This window comes from Lithobates pipiens, unplaced genomic scaffold (assembly GCF_037356315.1).
Source record: "Lithobates pipiens isolate NorthernLeopardFrog02 unplaced genomic scaffold, aLitPip1_a1.2 Scaffold_1, whole genome shotgun sequence".
NCBI lineage: Eukaryota > Metazoa > Chordata > Amphibia > Anura > Ranidae > Lithobates > Lithobates pipiens.
The window spans coordinates 145,269,639-145,297,236 of NW_027507685.1; the positions used below are offsets into that span (position 1 = coordinate 145,269,639).

Here is a 27,598-nt window from a genome sequence, read left to right on the forward strand (position 1 = left end):
GATTTTTTTTTCTTTCTAGGGTTATAACCATTTTCATTAGCTACACACTTAAAGTGGAACTTTAGTGAGAAAATTAAGTCCTGATAGATCACTTCAGGCTGGACCCTTTTGCAGGTATAGCTATGTAAAACATAAAAAATAAGTGTCTTTACTGTTTAAAATCCAGTAATACACTGTCTCACCCTGCTCTGAACATGCTCAGTTGCTTTGCATTTTTAGGCATTTATAGGCACTGCCAAGTTTGTAGAGGCTGATCTTCTGACAGTCTTAAAATTAAATGAAACCCTCTCATCTTTTATAGCCAAGGAAGCTGCTTCTGTTTGATCTGTAACTGCCATGATGCTGCATAAGTGATTAGTTATGACACCAGACGTTTGATGGTTGAAAACCGTTACAGGTTTAGTTCTGCTTTATTATTTACTGCTGTTCAGGGGCTCTGGGCTTCAGCAAAATAGCCTCTAGCAAGAAGAAACAGGAGCGATGCTGGAGGCAATTTATAGCACACACTAATTTTGGTAGCATAGTTATTAATGTAGAATGTATGTTGCTTGCTAAAGAGCATTATTTTTTTTTATCAAGTTGCATATTAGCTGTCCCCCCCACCATCTTCCCATCATCCCCCTGCCCTCTAAAACAGCAGTGTGTTATGAGCTTGCCTTGCAAGCACCCTGGCATCCCAGCACCCTGCCACCTTTGCTTCCAGCCCCCTACTAGTCATGCGCCCAGTACCCTGGCCTCCAAACATCCTGCCACACCTGCTCCCAACAACCTGACATCTGTGATCCCAGCACTCTGACACCCCAACACCTGCGCTACTTCTGCTCCCAGCACCCTACCAGCCCCCATTTCCAGTACACTGCCATCCAAGCACCCTGCCACTCTTGCTCCCAGAACCCTGCCATCCCTGACACACTAGCACCCTGCAATCCCTGCTGCCAGCACCCTGCCACACTAGCACAATGCAATTCCTGCTCCCCACACCCTGACATCCATTCTCCCTGCCATACCAGCACCCTTCAATCCCTGCTCCCAGCACCCTGCCCTCCCTTAGCCCAGCCTGACACCCAGCACCCTGCAATCCCTGTTCCCAGCACTCTACCATCCCTGCCACACTGGAATCTTGCAATTCTGGCATGAAACATTGCGGAATTTGTGGAAATGATCAGCAGCTCCACAGTCGCTTGTATTACTTCCACATTAAAAGTTGACAGTCGGCTTTAGAAAAAAAAAAACACACACACACACACACTCCCAGCCCTGTGTGTTAAAAGTAAATTTATGCAGCAGTTAAAAAATATTAATCCCCAGCAAGTGGCTGGGGATTCAGATTTTACCCCCCAAATGCTTAGGCTGCCTTATGGTTACACCTGGTTATACTATCTAATTAGATAGACATCAGCTTAGCCGCCTGTCTACCAGCCAGTGATTCTGTTTTAGGCATAAGTGATTCCAGTGGCCCCAGCTTTTCAGAGACTCTCATCCAATCGCAGAACCTGGGGGGTGCTGCTATCAGTGACAAAGGCAGCACAGCAGAGAGAGAGACCGCAAATAAAACCCCATAAACAGGACCTCTCACTGCTCATGCTGTCACAAGGAATGTTGTTCATCCCTTGTGATAACAATAAAGTTAATACAAAAAAAATTAAAGAGACAATGTAAAAAATAGATAGATTTTTTTCTTATTTTCATTATTTATTTAAAGCTCCCCGTGCTTATGTGCAAATGCAAACGCAGGTCCTGCACACATGTAAATGGTGATCGCACCACATGTGAGGTATCGTTAGGGAAACGTTAGAGCAAGAGCAAAAATTCTAGACCTCCCCTGTAACTCTGAATTGTGGGCTAAGGTAGTGCAATACAGGCATAAAACATGGTCATCATAGAGAGGAGGAGAGGAATCAAGGTCTCTTATGTACATTTGATTTTACAGTTGTGTTACAGATACTAAACATTTCCTGAGTTGGTTGGTAAGTGATATCCAATTATCCGCCTAAGGGATTAAGTGGAAAAGGGAACCCTGGGGTGCCGTTTATCGCCTTAGCAATTTTTTTCTCCTTTTTCTGTTTTCCTTCCTTTCTCTCTCTTCCCACCATCTTCCATAAAGTCTAGATTGTGGGTCTGCATTCGAAATGTTAACATTCTACGGGCATAAGCAAATTTAAAGCTCGACATGTTGGGTATCTATTTACTCAGTGTAATATCTTTTTTTTATTGTATTCTATTCTATTGTGCAAATACTGCGTGACGTAAAAAATAGCATTAGGCCGCGTACACACGGGCGGACTGTTCGCCCCAATTTTGATCGTCAAACAATCCGACAAGCAGTCCGCTCAAAATTTGCATGAACGGACTTGACCACACACGATGAACGAACAGTCCGCTGAAAACGAGCGTGATGACGTGTACAGCACATACGACGGGACTAGAAAAACGACGTCCTATACACTGCAATGCAACCTTCGGCCGTGTAAACCCTTTCTGGGCATGCGCGATACTTAGTCCGTCCAACTTGCCTACACACGAGCGGACTGTCCGCTGAAACCAAGTTTGGACGGACAAAACCAAGTTTCAGCGGACTGTCTTACGGAAATTCCGAAAAACTTTGTTCGTCAGACTGTCCGCTGAAACTGTCCGCTGAAGCCCACACACGAGCGGACTGTCCGCTGAAACACTGTTCAGCGGACAAAGTTGGGCGAACAGTCCGCCCGTGTGTACGCGGCCTTATAGTACATAGGGCCTCTGTTATCTACCTATATATAAAATGTTTGGGGTTCCAAGCAATTCTCTAGAAAAAAAAATCTGTGTGAGGAGTGTCAGAATTGCCACAGGAGGGGTTAAAGTGACTCTTCTCGATGCTACGAAGTGAGGGAGGGATGGAAAAGCATAGATAAGGTTGAGCTGATCCCAAAACATCAACAGAGTGCCTACTGCAAACACTTGAGGTTCCTTGTACCTTGGGACTAACCTCTTCTGTTTGTGGCTTAATCAGGAAGCCAGAACACCTACATCTGGTTTTCTGCACTTGTGGCAAAGTGTTTGAAAGACCTCCATATTAGAAGTCCATTCCTCAGATCAAGACATTGACCTGTCAATCTACCATGCCTGGGATGGGAACGATGCACAGGGCTTGAACATGACGTTCTGCCAAGAGGATCCAAAAAACTGGGTTTCCATATTATACACTTAGCTTAGACAGCAATGGTCTGACTGACTGCCATATATACAACTGTGATGCATATCAAGGCCCACCAAGGCAAAGAAAGCCTTAAAGTGGTTGTAAACCTCTGAAATGTAAAATGAATAAAGCATATGCTTCTATATTGTATACTTGCCTCAATCCAATGCACCGAGTGTCACTTCTCCCTGCTTAGGCTGTCTGTTTCCCTATGAGTGTGTGTAGAGTGGGTGTATCCATTTCCTTCGCTCAGGTCTTATATTAAACTGAGCTTTTCTCACAATGCTGTGCAGTATGTTATGTCAGATCCCCACCTTCTGCCTTCTGGAGTGGAGAAAAATCATTTCAACTGTGTGTTTTAGAATGCTGTAGAGAAAAGAGGGCTGCAGAAAAAGAGGGACAGCTGATGTAGGAGAATTTGTTACATCTCTATGTATCATCAGAGGCTAGTCACTTTAGTGGGTACATGTAAGGGTTTACAACCTCTTTAAGGAGGGCAGCTAACCTTTTATGTACTGGATCTTTAAATACAGGGTTATCCTCCATGGGGCAGTGAAGATCTATCAAGATAACATTTCCAGAACTATCACAGGAATTGCTAATTTCCTAAGGTAACATACTTTAAACAGGATATTGTTAGGTGAAACATTTATGAGGAGAAAAAAAAATCCTCTCTGGGTGAGGCCAGTCTCCATACAGGTAAAGCTTGATCAGAGCCTGGCTTTAGATGGTGCAGAGAATTTTAGACACCCTATATTGGAAACCTTTGGGCGAGTAGACTCTGGCTGCTCCATTGCTATACAGCTTCAATAATTGTAGCAAATTTCTTGAGCTTAGAGGAAATCACAATTATCATGATTATCTGCTACCTCAAAAGGTAAGGACTCCCCCTTCTTGCGATGTGCCTGGCTCAAGGCAAAGTCAAAGACTGATGCACGAGGAGAAGTTAAAGGGTAAATGTCATGCCCTGTGCAGTTCAGTGCCTCAACAAAAACTGACATTCTGCCCATGAACTTGACATAGTGGCAGAAACATTTCTCTCTAGAAAAGGAAGGATGTAGCTTTAGTGGCCAATGGCCTGACTGAATGATCAGAAAAGAGAAGGGAGTCGGAATAGGAGCAACCATCGGAGGAGAGGGTACCAGGACCCTGCACAGATTTACTACAATCCTCAAGTCAGCTAAAGACTGAGCTTGAGCTATTGAGCTCATCTGACCCTTATCTCTGTTTTATGACCTAAACAGATGCTGCCTGTACTCATTGCAGGTCATCAATTGCTGAAATATGGTGAGATTTGACACCTGCATACTAACCTGCAGCTCTCTGGGATGTGTCGTAGAGCACGTCACTCTCACTTAGGTGAGAAATGAGCAACTGGGAGGGTAGAAAAACAAAAATAAGGCATATTCAATATACTAAAAACAAAAACTATTTGCAGTTGTGTAATAAAGAAGTGAAAGGAATGGAATAACAAACTTTGCAATAAATGGTGAAAGGCACATTTAAAAAATCCATGTTGTTTACAAAGAAGTTCAACTGGAGGAAAAAAAAGTTCAAGGGCAAGTCTAAACAGAATGCAAAAGTTGTCAGACGTGGAAATTGGAATAAACAATTACATGGAAGCCCCATTCCGAAGGTCAGAACTCCTCAGGGAAAAAAAGTGTCCACGTTTCCTCTTCTTGTGCATTCCTCCCCAGCTAACCTTCTGCTCCATCCGTCGGTAGTGATGTCAGCTTTGTATTTGTTTATTTACAACAGATTGCAAGATGTTCTAAGAACGGGCAGGAGGCTGGAGTAATTAGATTACAGGCACGCTGGATTCTTTGGATCGGTTGCCAAGGGGGTTTGTGGTTGCTGCGAAAAGCGGAGACGGAGCCGCAGCTCTGCCAAGTCACATCCAATAATTTAGCATTTAAATTCTTGCTATGCCCAGTCGCCAGCTTTAGAAATCCATAAGGATTAACCCAGTTTTGCAGGTTTGCCTACTCTTTGCCAGAATACACATTCTTTTGCTTCATTCTGGCATACTTAACATATTTAACAGCTTTTGTGCCGGAAAAAAGACTGGATGATACATAAGCAATGGGGACTATCACAAAATATTTTTTGTCAGATAATATCATTTCAAACCTTTGTCATTAGGTTCCTTAATATTTCTGAGCCAGTTCAATAGGTCTCCATCCAAATCTGCTGACATGGGCTGGTTTACCCCTGTAATATTTTTTCAATTATAGGCACTGGGCTCTCTGTCTACTATTCCTAGATCACATAGTAAAAGTATCGCCATCTATTGCAGCTGATGCCTTGTAGTTCAACTGCTAGGGCGCTGGTGAGAACTCCGTCAGTCCATTGAGAGCTCTCATAGTCCATTTTTCCTCCTGCTCTCAGGAAACTGCCTACCCGGATGGGCTGCCAGTTATGCAGGAGCCCGAAATTGCACCCAGGATCTGCTGATCACAGGTGCAATGCTCTGCAGGCTCCTTAGAACAATAATAATAAATGCACATTTTTTTTTACCTGCAGAAAAATGTGCATTAAAAAAAAAAAAGTAAACTTATCCTTTAAGTATAGCCAAAGTTCTGCTTTAGGATTAAGTGCAGTTTGAGTGTAGGAGTTTAACAGATTACAGAAGTTACAGGCATGCTGTGAGCGCGTACAGCGTTCTGCAACTCCGAGCTGCAAACACAGAAAGCCAAACTGGCCATGGAGGCACAAATCTGCTTCCATGCTTTGTGTGGTCAATTTTGAACATCAAAGAAAAGGGACTGGCCAGTTCCACCATATTTCATACTAGAAGGAATCCATAAACATACTTTGATTTGCTATGCGCACATATGTTAAGTCAAAATTCATGGTCACTGACAGCCCCCCTATTAGAGCCTAGCATACCACACTATCCAAGTCATTTCTAGAAAACAATCATTGTAAATACCTATTTAGAGCCATCTTTAGACGGGTCACGTGACGCATGGGTGCTTTACAGCTCCAATACATGGCTTCTGTGGAAGGGGTCGAAATCTCCCTCTGACGTCAGTCAGGGAGATCATGTAGCCTCACACAGAAGGCCTGTCTCAGAGCTGTAAAGCGCCTGCGAGTCAAGTGACCGGCCCGCTAATAGCTCTAAATAGGTATTTACTTTTAGCCCTCTATGGTCCATTTGGTAACACTAGACTAGTGGGGTGGAGCAATAGCTGTTTGTCCGTCTGGCAGTGCTTGGAGGTGGGTCGTGTGGCGTGGGGTTAAATGTTGTCCGCTACCTATATGGTGTTCCTTGTCAGTGTGTTTCCCTGTGCATTCCTGTATATTTTTTCCCTATGCATATTTTGACTGTAATTTTTGTATATTTCCTGTTTCAATTCAGACATTTTATCGCTGGAATATTTGCACATCCCCTGAGGAAGCAATTTTTGCGAAACATGTCGGGATAGTGTGCAATAAAATCTCTTCATCCAGTATTATTCATGACCATCACTGCCTTGTATAACATTATACTGGTATTGTTTGTACACTACATGTATGCATGATAATTTTAATTGTGAGCTAAATAATAAAATTTATTTTGCATGCATTTTTCTGTTACTATATGAAAAATAGTATGCACAGTTAAAATCCCTTTGCTCTATCATACTTTTCAAAAGGTATTTACAATGCTTGTTTTTAGAAATGACTTACATAATGTGGTATGCTAGACTATAATAGAGGGCTGTTAGTGACCATTAGAGGTTTTTTTATTTTTAATAATAGTGGCCAAGGGGGCAGGGCGGATACAGAGACACAGAGAGGGAGCAGACAGGTAAGGAGGAGTGAGTGAGAGAGGAGAGCAGAGAGGACAGCTGCATATGAAGGAGAGATGCACGCTGACCATGGTGGTCAGGAGCCCTGATTTTTGTAGTCAGTACAGAGAAGGGATACAGGAAGCGGAAGGTTCTGGGAGCAGATTACACAGCACAAGCATTGGGCTGTTTAGTTTGCTTTAACAGACCAGGAACTGAATTTTTTTGAGTTAGCAAACACTTTAAATATTTAGGGTAACACACACCATTCTATAATTAGAGACAATAGGAAGAAAATCTACATTTTCATATGATATGTAATCATGAAAATATGGCTCTACTAGCATGTAAAATCTGATCTACAGATCACTTTTATTTTGGACAAGACAACTTTAAAAATAAACTTCAACTACTGGGGCCTTTCTCTACTCTTTGATGCTCCTGGAATGTGAGCGGGCCATCAGAATCCGCAAGCACAATGAAGGATCATTGTTGGAAAGTTGTGCTTGGGCAAGGTGTAAAGAGGAGTGGATTTGGGGGACCAGTTGTACAATGGGAAGAAAGCCTACAGAAGCAAAGAATAAGATAAAAGCTGTGGAGGAAAGACTCTTCAGATGAACATCCCCACCAGGATTCTCACACCACTCCTTTCCATTTCATACTCTGGGCCACAACAAAATGGCCACTGAGTTTCCTTTGAACTTCCTAAAAGGAGTCTCGATGGCCATTTTATTGTAGCCTATGTCCTGAAAATAAGCTAGGGGGTAGGAATATAAACTTTGGGAGTATTGTGGCCAGGCTTCATAGTTGACAGTAAAAATCTACAGGCATGGCATTTGCCATAAACAATATTTTTATAAGCAGCACTTTATAGTTACTGGCTCTCTTTAGCTACATGGGCCAGTTTATAAAAACAGTGAACGTTAAAGGCCAAGAACTGTGGAAAAAGTTGCATGTTTCAGCATCCGCAGCCTCTCCCCTTTCCTTGTGACTGTGGGCGGGGATCTTCTCCCTGCACCCACTGTCAAAATTTGAAAATAGCTCTGCATCCTTCTTTCACAGTTTCCTGTGAATAACCAAGTACCGTCAGCCATTGCAGCTGATGGCTCTGCCAGTCCATTGAGAGCTCTTGTAGTCCTGCTCTCTGGAAACTCTCTACCCATATGAGGTATGAGCCGACAGCTATGCAACAGCCTGTGATTGCACCGGGGATCTGCTGATTGCAGGTGCAAGGTTCTGCAGGCTCCTTAGAACAATACATGCACATTTTTTTTTTGTTACCTGCAGAAAAATGTGCGTTTTTCTTTTTTTTTGTTAAAGATAAACGTATCCTTTAAGTATAGCCAATCTTCAGCTTTAGGCCTGGGTGCATGTTCAACACAAAATCCTCTACTCTCCTTCTCAACAAATCTCAAGTACGTACAGACCTTGGATACTTTTCCTGGGCCAGGCAGCATTTACATTCTCTGATGCTTCAGTGTATTCCGAAGCTGTTGCACATGTACCAGGCTTAACCATAAAGAAATACAATCACACAAGTATATGCTATGCCTGGGACAAATATTGTTCTCTATGGCTGGACAGGCAAAGTATAGGAGAATGTACATTTATCAGCATCTAAAATTGACATTTGCGGAGGTAGATTAGTGGAACTGGAATACATGGTTTTCTTTAAAGTGATTCTAAAGCTAAAACGATTTTTACCTTAATGCATTCTCTGCATTAAGGTAAAAAACGTTTGAGGGTTTGTTCCCCACCTCCCCTCTAAACACTTACCTGACTGCCAGACTGCAATCTCCCTCTTTACACAGAGACTGACAGGCAGCAGTGGGAACCATTGGTTCCTGCTGCTGTCAATCATATCCAGTGCGAAGGGAGCCGAGGCGGGGCCTAGCCACAATGTGAGTATCAATAGACACACACAGTCCAGTTTGGGAGGGAACCCACCGTTGTGTCCTCAAAGGAAAAGACTTCGTATGGTGGAAGATGGAGAAGAGCAAAAGCCTAAAGATCCAGCAGGGGACCCTAAAAAAAGAGCAAGTTTGGGGTCACTCTGCAAAACCACTCGAAAGAGCAGGTAAGTATTATCTGTTTGTTATTCAAAAATAACCCGAGACTTGTTTACTTTTTTATGATCTATCTATAAAGATGTTCACCTAACTTGAAACCCAAATTTGCACAAAATGTCTTATTTAAATTAATTTGGAAAAATTTGTAAATCCTAGGTGAAAAAAAAAACATAGATAAACCCTTTGTGCCTGTAACATTGTGTTGCTAGTGCTTTTACACTGCTTGCATAAGAAAACATTCATTTAATGATGTGTTAATAAATACAGAGCTATAATAAATTGTGTCTTTAAAAGCTGCCTTACATTCAGCTTTAAAGATTTTGTAATTGGCAATTCATTTGATAAAATTATATTTGTTTTCTTATGTATTTTTATGGCGTTATCCTTATTAATGACACTGGAATCATCTTATTCTGTCCATCAGCAGCTTGTAAAGCCAGGATGATTACATTGTAGGCTCTGTGGAAGTCAGTGGTGGCGGCGGCAGCGGGGACATGGCTCCCCAGAGCTGGAAACGCATGTACAGAATCTCAGGCATGTGGCTGAAGAGCTCACACAGCGAGTAAGAAGTATGAGTGGCCTTCTAGGCATGCTGAGCAGAACAACATCTTCTGTCCTCAGAGTAACCCCCCTCTCCTGGAGCCTGCCCGTTTCTCCAAATGTATGGTGCCTGCCTCGTACACAATGACTTTCCACAGGCGGAATGAAGGAATGCCAACACGCAAAAGGAATCAGCGATACAACTCACTTAACATACAGAGGTCCATTCTCTTTATATTAAATCCCCTTTGTGTATTTGTTAAGATTCTACAACTGAACAGTCACAATACATGGAGTTATCAGCGGTGCACAGACCCGAAGAGCCAACGTACTACAACATTAAGACAAAAAAGGCCTAGCAGGTCCAATCTTTGCTGTAAACCATTTTAAAAGGACATGTTTAGTTTAAAGATTTTTAGACAAATAAGTAATGTTATCACTTTAATTTGCAATTTTTGAATCCGTAGAAATTTTCCTAAACCTGGCTTCACCCAGCAGCTACAAGTACTGGCCGTGGGTCTGTCATCCTCACCTAGGTGAGAAGGAAGGGTCCTAATAGACTAGGGGAGTAGGAAGAGAAGGATGGGATCTTGATTTTTTTTTAGCTAAAGGCTCACTTTAACTGCAGCGATACAAAAATCTTGCATAAACTAGCCATAGATATTGGGGAATGGTTGGGCATGCCCTATGGCTCTATTCACACTTGGACACAAAGTCGCATGATAAGTAGCATCCCATTATTTTCAAAGGCACCCGTTCCTGCACTACTCTGATGCGACTTAGTGCCAGAGCATGTAAAGTTGCATCAAAGCCACTCTGGAAATAGTGAAATTTTAGAGTCCCAAAAGTGTGAATGGATCCTTAGGCTGCTTTCACACTGCAGCTCCTGTAAAACGTGCTTTGCTTGCAATAACATTTAGTGCAACACATCTGTGGTGAATAGCTCATTGTTAAGCACACCATCAGGTTCCGGCTCATTATTCAGGTATTCATTGGTTGTTAAAAGATGCCAGTGGGTGCTGGCTCTGTTATTCACTGGTTAAGTAGCTAGCACTCACTGGCGTCCATAACCAGCAATAACGACATTTATGATCCACATGCCCCAGCTCCTCTTGTGCAGGAGTGATGCTACCCCCGAAGCGAGGAGGAGTTGGAAAGACTGGAAGGAACAGCCAAGAGCATCGGCTCCGGGAATGTGATGAGAGGAGAGAAGAGAAGAGAAGAGGGGGGTGCCAGACTGACTCCTCCACAGGAGTTGGATAATGGTGACCACCAAGGAGGGCTGTGCAGGGGCAATGTAGGTACATTGTTTATATAGTCACTGATTGTGAAGGAAGCTGGCACGTGCCAGCTCTTTAACAATCAGCTATTCCCTAGTAGTTAAACACACCAGCAGGCATCTGCTCCTTAGCAGCCAGCATCTTTGTGGCAAACTGAGTTTTTGGTGCTATTTTGATATGTTTCCAATTGACCTAAATGAAAGATGTTGCATTCAGGAAATGCAGTGCAGCAATGTGAAAAGTCACATAGGATTTAAAAGGGTATAATTTTGTTGAGCTTTATCACTCTGGAAATGTGCACTTAAAAGGCACTTAAAATGAGACTGCCTTTGCAGGGGTCCTCAAGGGGAGGGAAGGCTCTCTGGGGACCCCGATGCAAGGGGGAGGCTCTCTGGGGACCCCGATGCAAGGGGGAGACTCTCTGGGGATATATACACACACTCCACATATATTACTGCATATACACATGTGTATGCCCACCTAAGTGTATGACTTTCTTTACTACGCTGCTTGCTATGGGCTCTAGCCCCAGACCTTTTGTAGGCTTAACACCCCTGGTTCCGGGAACATTTTCCAACTTGCCTGACCAGGTTACATTTCCTGATGATGCACAGAATGCATTAAAGGGATTGTAAAGTAAAAATTTTTATTTTTTAAAAATAACAAACATGTTATACTTACCTCCACTGTGCAGCTCGTTTGGCACAGAGTGTCCCTGAACCTGCTCTTCTGGGGGTCCCTTGGCGGCTGTCTCGGCTTCCTCCCGCAGGTGCTTCTTACGTTCATGCGAGCTCCCTCGCATGGTGAGAAGCAACTGCGGGCGTGCTCCCGTGATACAGCCGGCGGCTATAGCCTCTCATTGCATCACACGGCCCCGCCCCCCGGCACTCCGCATCAGTGGATGTGATTGACAGCAGCGCGAGCCAATGGCTGTGCTGCTTTCCATCCATCCACTCCAGCCAATCAGCGGCCAGGCAGAGTGGTAAAGAGGAAGTTGAGGACGAGCGCGGGACTTTCGAGGGGTGAGGTAAGTAAAAACGGGGGGACTGGGGGGGCCGGCACTGTCAGATGTTTTTTCACCTTAATGCATAGAATGCATTAAGGTGAAAAAACATTTACCTTTACAACCCCTTTAAGGTGAAAAACCCATGCTGCAGCTCCCCCTCAGACCCCCCTTTTTCTTACCTGACCCTGATCAATGTGCCCAAGCGCAGCAGCTCCAGCCGGTCGCTCTTCTCATTGGACAGATTCATAGCAGCAGGAGCCATTGGCTCTTACTGCTGTCAATCAAAAGGACATGGGAGCAGGGCCGACGCCAGCTGTCTGTGCCAATGGATGCAGCAGCAGGACTCGGGAGTGAGCTTGCATGGGTGCACCCATGGAAAGCGGCTTTCCGTGAGGGCACCCAATGAGGAGGAGGGGCGGGCACCCCAGAAGAAGAGGATCAGGGCTGCTCTGTGCAAAACCATTGCACAGAGCACGTAAGTATAGGCATGTTTTGTTTTTGTTTATTAAAGAACATTTACAACCACTTTAACTTATAGACATTGGAAAGCAAAAATATGCCAAATTCTGAAAATGTCCTCTAGTGTCTGTCATCAAAATCCTTTCAAGTCCATGGTCTGTGCAAAAAGTGCAATTTAACACGATACTAAAGTTCTGCTGTTATTCACTGCGAGCAGGCAGGCTTTTTATTGCATTAGAGACATGCAATGTCCCTTCTGCAATAAAACACACCTACCTGTCTGCTCTCAGTGTTCCCTGGCATATAAAGTGTGCTGAACACGTGCAGCTCAGCATACAGCAGCCGGCCCAATCCCTGTGTGTTGGGATCACTAGCTCCTGTACACGCGTACAATATTGATGTAATCCTGTGTCGGCTGGAACCATTGGAGGAGAGCAGGGCATTCCTCCATTTAGTTCCTCTTCAACACGTTGATGCAATTTCAAAAGTAATTTTAATATTTCATTTAAATCTGCAACTTTCATTAAAATAATAAGTGCCATGAGGGTAATTGTTCCATTATTTCTTGTTACAGGGTGACAATATCCTGTTCCTGTCTCCCAACTGTCCCAGCACTGAAAAAAATAAGGATTAAAAAAACAAAAACAAGTATTTTATGCAAAAAATATCAATTTGTTTATCGATGTTCCCTTGGATTACAGATCATCTCTGCCTTATGTTGTGGAGATGGAGTGTTCTCTAGTAATATCCTAAGGCGACAACACCTCTCCTACACACATACTGTATGGTGAGTAAGCGTCATCACCCTAGACTAGGAAGAGTGTTACTGGCAGGGTCGCCAGGTGAAAATAAAGGAAAAGAGCCTAAGAATAAAAGCATTTAAAGAGAGGTAAGCTGAAATATATTCAATTTTTGATCTTTGGTTTAGATATGCGCTAAGGGCACTACTGCTGTACGGAGAGCCGTCTGGTGGCTGGGGCTTAGCCCAGCAGTAAGGGAAGTCAAGCCTCTAGTATAAAATATACAAAAACAAATGCACACAGTAGTTAGTTGAAAAGTAAAACATAAAACCTTCCGTGTAAGCCCCACAAAAAGAACACAAACAAAACATAATAATCAACATAACATAATCAAAAAGAGTCATGAGCTTCCTCCTACCTTTCCATCAGAAGCAGTGTTGATACGGTAGTGGTAAACCCTGCCTTCGTATCTCAGCGATATGGACCTCTGTCCGGGGCTACTCTCACTCTCCCGAACAAGGAAGCTGCCATTAATCCCGCTGCTCAGCAGATATTCGGCAGCATTTCGAGACACAGGTCCATGGTACCAGGAATGCTTTTCAGGGCTGTTGACTGGTGTGATGTAGTTACTGGGCACCCAGCCCTGTCCATTTTTGGTCTGGGCCTCGCACCACTCCCCATTGTGATTATATCCCAAAACGCGGAGCTTCTCACCTAACACAAACAGAAAACAGTTATAGAAGATCAGAGATGGTTAGCTTGTGACCCTTCAGTGCCACTTGTTTGCAATCATGATAATCATTACACTGACAATGAAGCCAAAACTTTTGTGAGGTTGAAAGCCCTGTCAGGTTTTATTTTTTCCATTAGGGAGATTATATCTATTCTTGACACCAAGACAGAGCGAGGGAAAATCCTAAATTCTAGTCACTAAAACAGTAGAGGGGGGGATCCTCTAATGGGAACAATTGTGTAACAGGGGTTTTTACCCATTCACTACTCCAGGGTCTACAAACTTTGGCCTATGGGACAGATCGGCCCACTACAACATTTTATTAGACTATCTGATGTAAGAAGGAACTTTGATGGAGACCCTGAAGCAAGGGGAACTTTGATGGTGACTCTGATGGGCTCAAGCTTTTTTGTAATTGCTTTGAGTTACTGAAGCTTTTTTTCCTGTTAAATCAGGGGTCTCCAGGCTAAGCAAAGGGCCAGTTTACTGTCATTCAGGATATAGGGGGGCCGGACTGTGGTCAGTGGGAGTAGAAAATGCCCCGACATCAGAGCCCCCATCAATGGTTTCAATGGGAGGAATTGTGCTCCATACATTTTGGCTTCAGATAAACTTTTCCATTCTGTCCTTTTAGTTTATGTCAGAGATATATATATATATATATATAAACACATTATCTGTAGTACAGTCAACCATAATCCTTAATAGCAAAGCACCTAGATTTGGGAAAGTTAAGCCTCTTGCACATGAACAAATTAATATACTGTAGGTTTTTTTTTAAACTCTATACGGCTACAAACGTGGTGCTTTTTTTTTGCCTGTGTGCAAGATGCCAAGGAGTCTTATTTAAAGCTAAACTTCAAGAAATACACACTAAATCACATATGTAAGGAATGGATTTAAACGTCAATATATTTCTAAGTCAGTGAACCCTACCAGACTGCAGAGCTAAATAAGTGACCTCACTGGAAATAGGAATCCAGTATAGTCAGCGGCTCGACAAATCCCAGGCGCCAGGTCGCCAATGCGACCAGAAATCGCAACCTGGCGCCTAAGCTGCCACCAGCCCACTCACTAGTGTGGCCCAGACATGCAGTACATGAACACTGACTGCCGTCCTCCTCCCTCCTCCACACTCAGCGGCGCCGCGCTAAGTGTGTGAAACTGACAAGCAACGGAGAGAGGAGGATCTGTCAGATTTCAGCTTGATGTCGGGGTGGGTGGGACCCGGCCAGGGTGGGCGGGACCCAGCAGCTATCAAACACCAGCCAATGGGATCTGGGCAGGCCGCTACGTGTATGTGACCCTGCCCCTTTTCTTAAGCAGCCCAATCGTTGCCTGGTGTTTGATAGCTGCTGAGTAGCGCCCACCCGGCCGGACCCCGCCCACCCCGGCAGGGTCCCGCCCACCCCGGCAGGGTCCCGCCCACCCCGGCAGGGTCCCGCCCATTCCAACATTAAGCTGAATTCTGACAGCTCCTCTGTTACATTTCAGTAACAGAGTGCTCCACCACCAATCAGTGCCACCTGCTAGTGCCAGCCAGTGCCATGTGCCAGCCAGTTCCATCTGTTGCCAGCCTTACTCTTTCTGGTCAGCCCATAACCCTGATGTAACAGCGTTTCATTGGAGGTATTGACTGGGTGCTCCATTGTGAGTTAGGGATAGGGGGTAAAAATGAGTGGCCTTACCCCGGGAGCTGACAATCCATAACACTGTAAAAAAAATAAAAAAACTGCCTAACTTTTTTAACTGGCTCCTAAATTCAAAGCAAATTTGTCAACCCCTGCGTTAGTGTATGTATAGTCAAAACGTATTAGCTCTCCTTGCTGGCTACGTCCCAGATAGGTAGATTCACTATCTCTATTTGTCTTGGTGACCATTGCCATCAAGTCTGAAAGTGAGGAGAAACACAAAATGTTAGATTTGACACCAGAACAAGAAGATCTTCCAATGAAGACACCTGTTGAGGTAATAACTGTCTAAGGGCCACTTCACACTGGTGCAATGCCAGACATTGCTTGCAATTTGCACCGCATTGCTGTACAGATCACATGCAATATCTGTGCAATGCAAATTCAGCCATACAAATTAACTGCATGGCTGAATTTGCATCAAATTCAGACCAAACTTGTACAGGGCCCCCTTTTTTTTGTCCACACCAGAATCGGATCGCGTGGGTGATCTGATTCTTGCTCGAATACACAGTTCACACTGCGATCTGATCTGGAGGCATCATTAACTTTGTATTGACACTCACAGTGGTTAAAAGAGGGCAGTGTGAACTGCTGGTGAGTTTTATGCGATGAGGGAGCCCGCACAAGATTCGCAGGGTTTCCCGCATCGCATCTGTGTGCTCCACTTAAAGAAAATGCGGTAAAAACAATGCGCTTTTGCCATGTTTGTTCTGGACTAAGGACTCCAATCATGCACCTGTGAAACCTGAACATACGACTCAAAAATGGCTCACGGGTGCTTTTTAAACCATTTTTGAGGCATTCTCTATGAAACCAATGGGAGATGTGTTTTTTTTTTTTTGATTAAAACAAATTAGCAATACAACTTATGCACAACTCTCAATACAAGCACATTCGGTTACAGAATTTAGACCTCCAATCCTAGTGACCACATGCAGGGGACAGGAAAAATAACACAAATTAAACCGTAATAGAGCGAGCACTCAACCATGGATCCCAGATGCCGCCAAACTTCTTGGGGCATTTCCGCCCCATATATGTAAGCTTATATAGTGGCAGCACCGAGTCCACCATCGAGTGCCACTGGGACATCGTAGGGGGAGAAGAATCCTTCCACATCTGCAAAAGCACTTTCCTAGCATAGAAACATAAATAAAAGAGTAGGAGCCTCTTATATGTAGCCTGCACCACAGTATCCGTGACTCCAAGGAGAAGCACCTTCGGATCCATGGACACTGCGAGACCAGTGACTGCGTTAATTTCCCCCAGTATTTTTTGCCAATAATCTTGGATGATTGAGCATTCCCAAGTAACATGATAGAATGTACCTACTGCCCTCTGGCACTTCGGGCAAAGTTCGGATTGGGCGGGATAGATTCTGGCCAGGCGTTGAGGGGTGTAGTAGGCCCTATGCAAAAATTTTAATTGGATAAACCTATCCCTTGCAGAGATTACCCCAGGAAGGTAACTCTGAAGGGCTGATTCCCACTCCTCCTCCGAGAGGGAAGGGATGTCTCCCTTCCACACAAGGAACAGGGGTGAGTCCCCCCCCGATTTTTCACAGGTGAGGCGTAAATATATGGAAGAGAGAATCCTGTCTACCCCACGAGACATGAGAAACCTCTCTATCCCATGAGGCTCGACTAGTACCCTCCCGGGAAATTGGGCCTGCCAGGCATGTTTCAGCTGAAGGAACCGAAACAGCATCCAGGAGGGAAGGCCATGGGCCTCCCTGAGATCCGGAAAGGGGGTGAGAGACCCCCTAGGCATAATATGAGCAAGGGTAGTGATACCAAATCTAGTCCAGAGTCCGGGGTCTGGGATAGAACCAAAATGCCGAAGCCTGGGGTTGCCCCACAGCGGGCTATGAGGGGAGACGGAGTCCGCAGCCTTAACAGTGGCCGCGACTCTGTCCCAAACTTGGATGGTAGTCCGCATTGGGATCGTTACGTGCGGGCTGGATTTGATTCCCCGATAGACTATCCCCGCCAAGGCTGTGTAGGAACCCAAGATCGCCGCCTCCAGCGTGACCGCCGGATTAGATTTAGGCTGGGTGAACCACCAACGGACTGTGACCAACACTGCGGCCCAATAGTACCGGCGGAAGCAGGGCAGCGACAGTCCGCCCTCGGACAGTGGCAGCTGTAGTTTGGCCCTGGAAATCCGCGGAACCCTACCACCCCACACAAAGGAGGAAACTACCCCATCTAGCTTGCGGAAGAAAATGGCAGGGATCGGGACGGGTGTGTTACGGAACACATACAAAAATTTCGGAAGAAACGTCATCTTAAGTAGGTTAACCCGTCCTACCGGCGTCAGGGGCAGCGTTTTCCAGATCTGACATTTCGCTATTAATGCATTCAGGACAGGGTATAAGTTGTTAGTCAGAAATTGAGAGAAGTCCCTAGAGATCTCAACCCCTAAATATCTAAACCGGGATACCCTCTGCAGTGGGGACGAGGCGGGCGGGGGGGGGTGTAGAATCAGAGAGCAGAAACAAACTTGACTTACTCCAATTGATCCGGACCCCCGAGAAACGACCATACTCATCAATTATGGAAAGGGCCGACGCAAGGGACTCCGAAGCATCCCCAAGGTATAGTAACGCGTCGTCCGCATAGAGCGACACCCGTTCTACCAAGGGACCCACCCTCAACCCCGCCACGCCCCCCGCAGAGCGTAAAAGAATCGCCATGGGCTCAATGGCCAGAGCAAAGAGCCCCGGAGACAGGGGGCAACCCTGCCTCGTGCCCCGGCAAAGGCGGATAGGGGAGGAAAGGACTCCGCCCGTGCGTATACGAGCCACAGGGGAGGCATACAATTGTTGTACCCAAGTCACAAATTTAGGACCAAAGCCAAATCGGGCAAGGACTTGCCAGAGAAAGCCCCACTCGACGGAGTCGAAGGCCTTCTCCGCATCAAGGGAGGCCACCGCACCCACATCCTCCCCCCTCCCCAGCCACGCTATATTCGTAAAGAGGCGCCGCAAATTAATATCAGTACCTTTTCCAGGCATGAAACCTGTTTGGTCCCCATTAACTAACGCATGTATGACCGTGTTCAGCCTACCTGCCAATATCTTCGCCAATAACTTGGCGTCAACATTCAACAAAGATATCGGCCTGTAGGAGGAGCAGAGTTCCGAGTCCTTCCCCGGCTTCGGGATCAGCACTATGATGGCCTCAGAGAAGGAGTCAGGAAGGGCATTCAATTCCAAGGCCTTGGTTAGACTAGCATGATAATAAGGGACCACCACTTCTGCGTTGGTTCTATAGAACTCTGAGGGGAGTCCGTCCGGACCCGGAGTCTTCCCCGCCTGAAGGGACTTAAGCGCCCTCTGGACCTCAAGCACAGTAATAGGGCTCTCCAGGGCAAGTGCAGCCTCCCGGGTCAGGACAGGGAAAGCCACCCTGTCCAGAAAGGAGGTCAATTCCTCTTGGGAATACGTGGCCTTAGAATCGTACAGGTGAGTGTAGTATTGCTCAAACCTAGTGTTGATTTGAATGGGATCAGAGAGAAGAGTATCATCAGCCCCCCTAATGTTCGCAATGCAGGAGCTCCCCGTCCGCTCCGCCGCCAGCCAGGCCAGCAACCTTCCCGGGCGTTCACCCTGTTCAAAAATTCTCTGCGTCTGGGAAAGAAGGAAGCGGCGGCAGGAAGCGGTGCGGATAAGCGCCAGCTCCCTGTATGCGGTGAGCATATCTGCATGGGAACTCGGGCTCGGAGAGCTGGCATAGCGGTCTTCCAGGAGTAGTGCTTTACGCTCAGCTTCCGATAGCATCAGTCTTGAGGCCTTGCGGACCTGAGCAATGGTAAACTGGTATCTGCCCCTGGCATATGCCTTAAACGCATCCCAGACCGAAGCCGGCGATGCAGAGTCAGCATTATGTACCCAATAATCCGCCAACTCCGGCAGCACCAGCGGGACCACCTGTTCATCCGTAATCCAGTACCGGGAAAGTCTCCAAAGTCCCATCCCTGCCACCGAGTCAGTCTGGAGAGTCAGCATCACCGGGGCATGATCTGAGATACCACGGGACAGTATGGAGACCTCGGAGACCCTCTGCAACAGAGGAGTGCTCGCATATATCAGGTCAATCCGGGACAGAGTGGCACGAGTAGCTGAATGACACGTGAATTGTTTGGCTACCGGATGTTTCCACCTCCACAGATCATGCAGCCCGAATGTTGCAGCCCAACTGGCTAAACCCGGATCCGCCACCCGCCCCGTCGCAAGCCTGTCGACACTCGGATCTGGAGTCATGTTAAAGTCCCCAGCAAGAATGACATTAGTCACCGGGTAACTGGCCACTACCGCAAGAATTTTCCTAAGCGTCGAGAGGCCTGCCGGCGGCGGGACATAAAGGCCCACCACCACCATTTCCACCCCATCACACATTGCATGCATAATAACATATTGCCCATCAGGATCTAGGTGCAGATTAAGCAGTTGAAAGGGAAGCGCCTTATGTACCAAAACACTGACCCCCCTAGAATGAGAGGAGAAAGTGGAGTGGTAGTAAGAGCCCACCCAGGGTTTTTTAAGTGCCAGAATACGAGAACCCGTAAGGTGAGTCTCCTGCAAGATACAGATGTGCGGGAGGAACTTCTTAAGATAAGAAAAAACTAGGGAACGCTTAATTTTGGAGTTCAATCCCCGCACGTTCCAGGACACCAACCTTAGGGGAGCCATAATAGTGAGTGCAAAAATATAGCAGTCCGGATCCCATCACCCCCTCCCCCCCTCCATAACCCATATTGAAAAAAAAGGAGCAGAACCCTACACCCAGAACAGGAGATCCCCTGCACGTTACAATGTACTGAGAAAGGTGCATACAAACTACCCAAAACACGGGCCCAGATAACAAACCCAAAACAACCCACCCACCCCCCCACCCCCCACCCCACGCTACCCCCCCAACTTGGGCGCGTTTGTATCCCAAAAAAGTACATGTCTCTCAGACCCTTGGAAGCAGTGCCTCAAGAGGGCGCCTAGAAGGCACAGTAGAAGTCAACCATGATGATCCTGCCACCACATAGTCAGGCGGATAAAGAGTCCTGCAGAATCGATCTCCCTGCGGACAAGGGAGTCACCCGGACAGAGGTCCGGGGGCACAGTTCTTAAAATTGGTAGATCGTGGGGTACGTATAAGCAAAACAGCAGCGCTGGACATAACGGCTGGAATAACCCCACACAAAAAAAAAGAAAAAAATGGAACAGTACAAACCCCTCTCTCCAGCCCCGAGGATAGATGGTAGGCACATAACAGTCACAATCAGCACTCCCAGTCTCGCAGCCCCGTCAAGGAGGGACGAGGAAAGGGAAGGGGAGAAGAGGGGCCACGAATAGGAGTAAAGGAACCCAGTGTCATTAGCTTGCCTACCCTCCGGTCAGATCAAAAATCGCAGCAGAAATCCAGTCAGCAACAACTGCAGGAGGGAGCCCGCACAGGAAATAAGAACCAGGGAAAAAGGGAAACGAGGGCAGCTTCACCTGTTAACGTCGCGGCAGGGATTCCAGCCAGTTGGAGGCATCTTCGGGCGAGGTAAAGAATCTGGAGGTCTCCCCATCTTGGACTCGCAGGCGCGCCGGGAAGAGCATGCCATACTTCAGGCCCCTCTGCCGCAGGGCCATCTTCACATGATCAAACTGCTTCCGTTGCTTTTGTGTCTCCACCGAGAAATCCGGGAAAAGCATGAGGCGAGTCCCCTCAAAGCGGAGTTCCTCCACATTCCTGCTCTCACGTAGCACCAGGTCTCGGTCTCTGTAATTGAGGAGACGCAGAATAAGTGTGCGAGGGGGGGCTCCAGGAGGCCCCCTAGCCGCCGGCATTCTGTGTGCCCTCTCAACCGCAAAAAACGGCGAGAAGGCCGCCTGGGGAAAGAGCTGGCGAAACAGGCGCTCCACATAGGCAGCAGGGTTAGAACCCTCAGATCCCTCTGGCAGGCCAATGATCCGGAGATTGTTCCTCCGATTGCGGTTCTCGGCGTCCTCCGCGCGATACTCCAGCGCCCGCACCTTAGTAGTAAGAGCATGAAGGGAGGCAGTGTGTTCAGCCAGAGTGTCCTCTGCAGTCCCCACGCGGTTCTCAACTTCCGACATCCTGGATCTAAATTTATCCATATCCTTCCTGATCAGTCCCATCTCGAGCTGAACGGTATCAATCTTTGCCGTCAGCGTGGTTTGGCACATACCTATGGCCTGCATCAGGGCAGAGAAGTTGTCCTGGTCCTGGAGTGCTGGGTCAGCAGGGTCCGTGTCAGCGGCCTGCGACGCCATAACTGAGAGCGTGCAAGGCCGAGGTCCCCCACCGCGAGGCAGAGAACGCGGTGTGGCAGCTTTCAACGGAGTCCCGGATTTCTTCTTACTGGGCATACCACCCCAGACAGTCAGTTGCCGGGTTCCAGGGACCTCCGGGTCGGTTATATCCGCAGGAAAACAGGATATTTAGTGGTACAGGTCACGGAGCTCCCGACTATGCCTCCACTTCAGTCGCCATCTTGGACACGCCCCCGCCGGGAGATGTGTTTTTAATGTGCTTTTGAAAAGCGCACCAAAAGGTGCAGCATGCAGAACTTTTAAAAACTGCAACAACCCCAGTGTGAAGAGTTCCAGAGGATTTAAAAGGATCTATTTTTTATCCCAAAACAGCATAAAAAACAGAAGCACTTTCATTACACTTCCTGTTGTGTCTCTAAAACAGAAAGTGAAGGGAAATCTCCACCCCGTGACACAGAAAGCAAGCGAGAAACCGACAAAATGTTTTAGGCCGCCCTAAATAAGTTTTGTCTCTACATATACTGTAGCAGCACACCATTAAGGTCACGCCTCTGCACATCCATTACTGTAAGCATTGAGCAATGCACTAGAGTTATATTGACATCTCATTCTTCCAGTCCTACTCACAGCAGGTGGATTTTAAAACACATTCCACAACTTATAGTAATTTGTATATGTGCTTGGAGTTCAGCTTTAAACAAGCACCCATACAGAAAGCTATAAAACAGAAAATTACACAGAGACAAAATAATTACAATATCTGTCAAATCGAATTACTTTGCTGACAGATTTCTGCAAGGTTGGAGATGAGATTGAAAAACGGTAATATTTACAATGCAATGTATTAGACGGAGTATTCCAATATAACCCACGTTTATGCACTGATACTACGTTGCCAGTCTTTCCATGCTTTAGTCTCATTATAAGTCAAAGGATGCCACAAACCAAAGGCAGCCCAGTCACAGCCTGGAACATCATATCTGGACTGGTTTGCCCGAGGCGGCCGTTCTTCCAGCCAGGTTCATGATCTTGAAAAGGGGACTCTGGCTGGCCACTTAGGAGCCTCGGTCACGAAGGCTGTCTACGTGACAAATGTGGTGGCTGGTAGACATGTGCAATTTGTTTCTTTCCGAATTTGTTTATTGTCAAAATTCAGAATAAAGACTGTTTAATAAATAAATAAAATTTTTCTAAAACAAAATTTTCTAAAAATAACAAGATTCAAATCCAACAATTACAACGAGCGACAATTCCAAACGAGCGACAATTCCAAACGAGCGAAAAAACAAAAATTAAAGAAAACGCCAAAAAACAAAAAAAACATTCCAATCATTTCTATTGTAATTAAAATATCAAGTTTATTAACCATTATAGTTTTTATTATTATTATTTATTAATAAATAATAACTATAAGTTATACACTATTGGCACTTTCAAATTTTGCCGTTAGCGACCGTAACTAATACGAATTATCTGAAACAAATGCCAGATAATTCCTAACTTCGGATAAATTCATATCTGTTCTCTAACAGCCAAATTTGAAAGGAAAATCCAATACCTATAATTTAATAGTTTATAACTTATAATAGTCATTAATAAACAAAAACTATAATGGTTAATTAACATATTTTAATAGAAATTATCCAAATGTTTGTTTTTTCGGATTTTCGTTCTTTAAAATTATTACAAATTATCGAAAAAACAAATGCTGCATCTAAATGAATGGAACATAAATGTAATTTTATCCGAAGTTATGAACTATTAAAATAAATACGGCATCTATATGAACGGAACAAATTAGAATTCAATCAGAACGAATGATCCAAAAAACAAAAAAAAAAAAAAAAAAAGATTTTTTTGGAAGTACACGTCTAGTGGTTGGGCAGCAACTAGTAATGATCAGCCTGTGGTTTTACAAAGCATAGCCTTATTTCTGGGTACACACGGTTCTGGGCAGCAAAGTGTTTGAAAACAGGCCTAGATGCTTTCCTAACAACACATAATATACCGTAACTGCATACTAACATTTATAGGTAGAGTTGACCCCGGGAATATCGGGGGAATTTTTTCCCAGCTGGAGCAAACTGGGTCATGCTGTATTTTGTTTTTATTTTTTTGCCTTCCTCTGAATCAACCGTGGATATAGAATTGTGTACATATGTGTAGGTTTTTGATTTGTGTGTTTTATTGTTGCTTTTTCTTCTTCTTCTTTCTGTTGGTTGAACTGGATAGACTTGCGTCTTTTTTTCTATGTAACTATGACATTTAAATAAAACACTATTCTACAACCTGCTGTTGTACATCAGCTGCATTTTTAAGCTGGAAGAATGTAACAATTGCAGCATTCTTCTATACATATAATTCTTCTATAGCGGGGGTATCAAATGTGGGTCATGTGGGCCTCACTCGTATCTTGTGGACCTTGGTGACATAAGGATTTAAGACTAATGAGGCCCTGGCTGTTTTTCGGTAGATGGAAGATACAGTCTCGCAGAATTCTTTGGGAAATATTGTAAGGCCTTGATCTCCAGGAACAATTTGATAGTACTACAAAGTCTCTGTATTATCCCAAAATTAGCTCAAACCAATGAAAAAGCTGCAGCATCACTTTTGAAAACCACTGTGCCAATGACTCCACTTTGCAGCTTGCCCTCAATCTCATGTAACCTCATCTCTTGCCCGGGTGAAATGCTTGTACCACATTTTCTTAGTAAATAGATAGTTGATAAGGTTGAATAAAGGCACCAGACCATCAAGTTGAACCTGTGTGGGTATGGGTGTGTATTATGTCTCTACCACTTCCCACATTTCTGTATATTGTATTCAATAAGATGCCCATCTAAGAATTTTTTGAAATGAGTAATATTACCCGCTGAAACCACCAATTGTGGAAGGGAGTTCCACATCTTTACCACGCAAATTTCATAGATTTCTTTTACTGTTAAAGGTTAAACTGCTTCTCGTTCAACTTCATTGAGTGGCCACGTGTCTTCTTGAGTGACCTGAGACTAAATAGTTTTGTCCTAATGCTGGAATAGCCATTAAGATATTTGTATATCACCATCATATCTCCTCCAAAAAGTTTCTTGTCCAGGGAGAATACGTTTATTGATTAGAAATGTTCCTCATAAGTGAGGTCCTCCAGATCTTATTCAGTTTGTTGCTCCTCTCTGGACTTTCTCCAGTTTCGACACATCCCTTCTGAGGACTGGAGACCAGAACTGGACAGCAATAAATGGGAAAATTATCTTGGACTTGCTTTAATGCCTAAACAAGGGGATCATGCCTTATTTTTTGCACACAAGTCTTCCATCTTGAGCAGATTCCAGGAAGCTGGATACAAACTTCCAACCTGGTGGTATACACAACTGTTCCCTGCCACCCTACTGGGTGGTTGGGGGTGCCAACAAGAACGAGGGACCTTACGTCACATTTTTGGGGATTACCCACTAGTATGTCCTTTCTGGGAAGAGTTACAGAAAAGAGGGTTTAAATAACTGGTTAATTCTTAATTTAAACATCTGAGGTATTTTTGTTGCATCTTACCCTGCTTCCTAACCACTTCAAAATTATTATTTTTTTTAAATCGGCACCAGAAAATATCGTTTTACTGGAACGCTTTTACATTTTCCCAGGACGACTTCTCCTATGTGTAGCATCTCTGACCCTCGCCCCCGTAGGCTCAACCTGCCATACAGGGATATTGGTAGGTGAGAGTATTCGGGAGGCCACGTGAGTGCCCCCCCCCCCACCCTTTGTTCCCTTTATAGTTTCTTGTTTCCCATTTTCCCATTTTGGATAAATGTCTACACTGGAGTACTTAGTCACACCAGCTTCTTTATTGCTCTATTTGGTATTTTATTATCTTTTGAAATCTTTTATCTTTCACTTACTTAGGCTTGATTCCCACTTCTGTGGGTGGTTGTTGGTGCAGGAATCACACCTGCTCCTGCACCCTGCAACCACAGCACGCTGCTCTTTTACAGATGCAGGTGTCTGCCATTCATTCCTAATGTTATCCCTACACATCTAAATATGCAGTGTGTTTGTGGGTGCGGGAGAGTGCATGGTGCAAAAGCATTATGTGATTTCCCTGAGGCTATGGTTTTAAAATGCTGCAGGAACCTTTACCCGCATTTCTGCTGGTACAGCAGCCCATTCACAAGAATAGGCTGCTGTGCGGATGCAAAAGTGGGCAGTAAAAAAACACATTAAAGAACATCACTTCTATTTGGGGACACCTGATATTGTATTGTGTGAGGAGTGCCTTTGATTGTGCATATTTTTCTGGTATGTGAATTTGAGAGACGTTCATGACCATCCATACCCCTTAAATGTATTGGGACTGTGTTAAAGGATTTATTAAAATAAATAAATATAAAAAAAGGCAGCAGCCATGTGCCCTGTCAAAGTCAAAAGACTGGCACTGCATTAATTAGAAAGTCCTTTAGGCTTTGTTGAGCAAATAGAACTCTGTAGGATACCACAGGCTTTAAAATGCAGGCAGCTATATGGAGTAGAACGGAGACAGTATAGTAATAAACGCCATCCAATACAAACGCGCCCCTAAGTATTATGCAATGGAGATATACAGGCATCTAAACTACTTTTTGACATATTTACTGATATTTAAAAGCATCAAATCCAAAAATGTCTTACCTTTAGTAATGCTGAGAGTATTGTCCCCGCTGGCTACAAAGTCGTACAGTGCAACAAACAGATTGGGGTCATTTTCGCTTGGTCCAGATAAGAGGTTTTCCTTGGAATTCCACCGAGCAGCTTCACTCAAACCTTGAGGCTCAAAATCAGATACTATTGGTCTTTGCAAGGCTTCTGCAGAGGAAACACAGAAAAATCATGTTACCACAACCCATCAACTCAGTAAACCTAAAACATTTCCCATAACTTAAGCAGGTGACCTAAAGCTCAAACACAACTACCAAAAGGTCAAAGCTTACATTCATGTGCATCCACAAAGATATTTTACAGGCATGCATGCACATGTGATGATAGTTCATCTTTAGATGGACCCCACCACCCAACGCGTTGATTGGGATCATTGAGGCTATACTAGTGAAATCTCTGTGCCTAGTTTCCATTTTGCATAGCTGCTGAGGTTCTGAAGGGGCTTCCTAATCTCCCCAACACTGTATCCTGGCCTAGGCTGACAAGGTCCAGGGCTAGGGCAGCACTTTGTAGGAGCGTAGCACGGATAGAGTCCCCGCCAGCTTGCGCTACACTGTTAGTGTAGCGTCAGTCTTATGGAAAGGACTGGGCTGAGGGAAAAATTTAGTCTAGTGCCCCCATAAAGCAGCCACACTGCTTCCATTATGCAGGCAGCCGGTGTCACGTCACATTCAGCTACCCATCACATTCAGCTACCCGCTGGAGTGCACATGCGCAACGCCGCCATATGCGATCCAACACAGGGCCGCTCGCCATGCTTCAGGCACGACCTCGCTTCGCTCAGCATTATTATAATCTAACTCTATGTCCGCTTGGTTGGTGGGGCTTGAACCTGGACCCAGGGGTGGAACGCCTATGGCGGCATCCTGCATAGGCATTCCAGCAGGTAGCCAAATACAATGGGTCACCATATGTGAAATACCGGCATTACACAACTGTGTGGGCGGGGGAGAATGTTGTATCATCCTGGACCACAAACCTGCCTCACTGTGCTATGTTTTCTGCTGCACCATTGGCACGGTCATATCTTAGTTCTCTCCATAAAATTAGCAGGACAGTAAGTGAGAGGAAATCTATGCAAACTAAGGGAATCCATTGCTCCCCCCCCCCACGGCCCTCAGAACTAGTGTCCCCACTCGAAAATTTCAGGAAGGATCTTAAAC

At 45.2% G+C, this 27,598-nt stretch overlaps 1 protein-coding gene across 4 annotated transcripts in view; it reads right to left on the reverse strand.

Annotated features, from left to right (window-relative positions):
• ABL1 (ABL proto-oncogene 1, non-receptor tyrosine kinase) overlaps nt 1–27,598 on the reverse strand; it is a 379,654-nt gene that overhangs the window by 91,429 nt on the left and 260,627 nt on the right. For all 4 annotated transcript variants that reach the window (XM_077478103.1, XM_077478095.1, XM_077478087.1 and 1 more), the window contains 2 exons: nt 26,409–26,582; nt 13,461–13,756 (listed from right to left, as the gene is read on the reverse strand). In XM_077478103.1, coding sequence (XP_077334229.1) covers nt 13,461–13,756; nt 26,409–26,582 — 470 coding nt within the window. The remainder of the gene's footprint in view (nt 1–13,460; nt 13,757–26,408; nt 26,583–27,598) is intronic.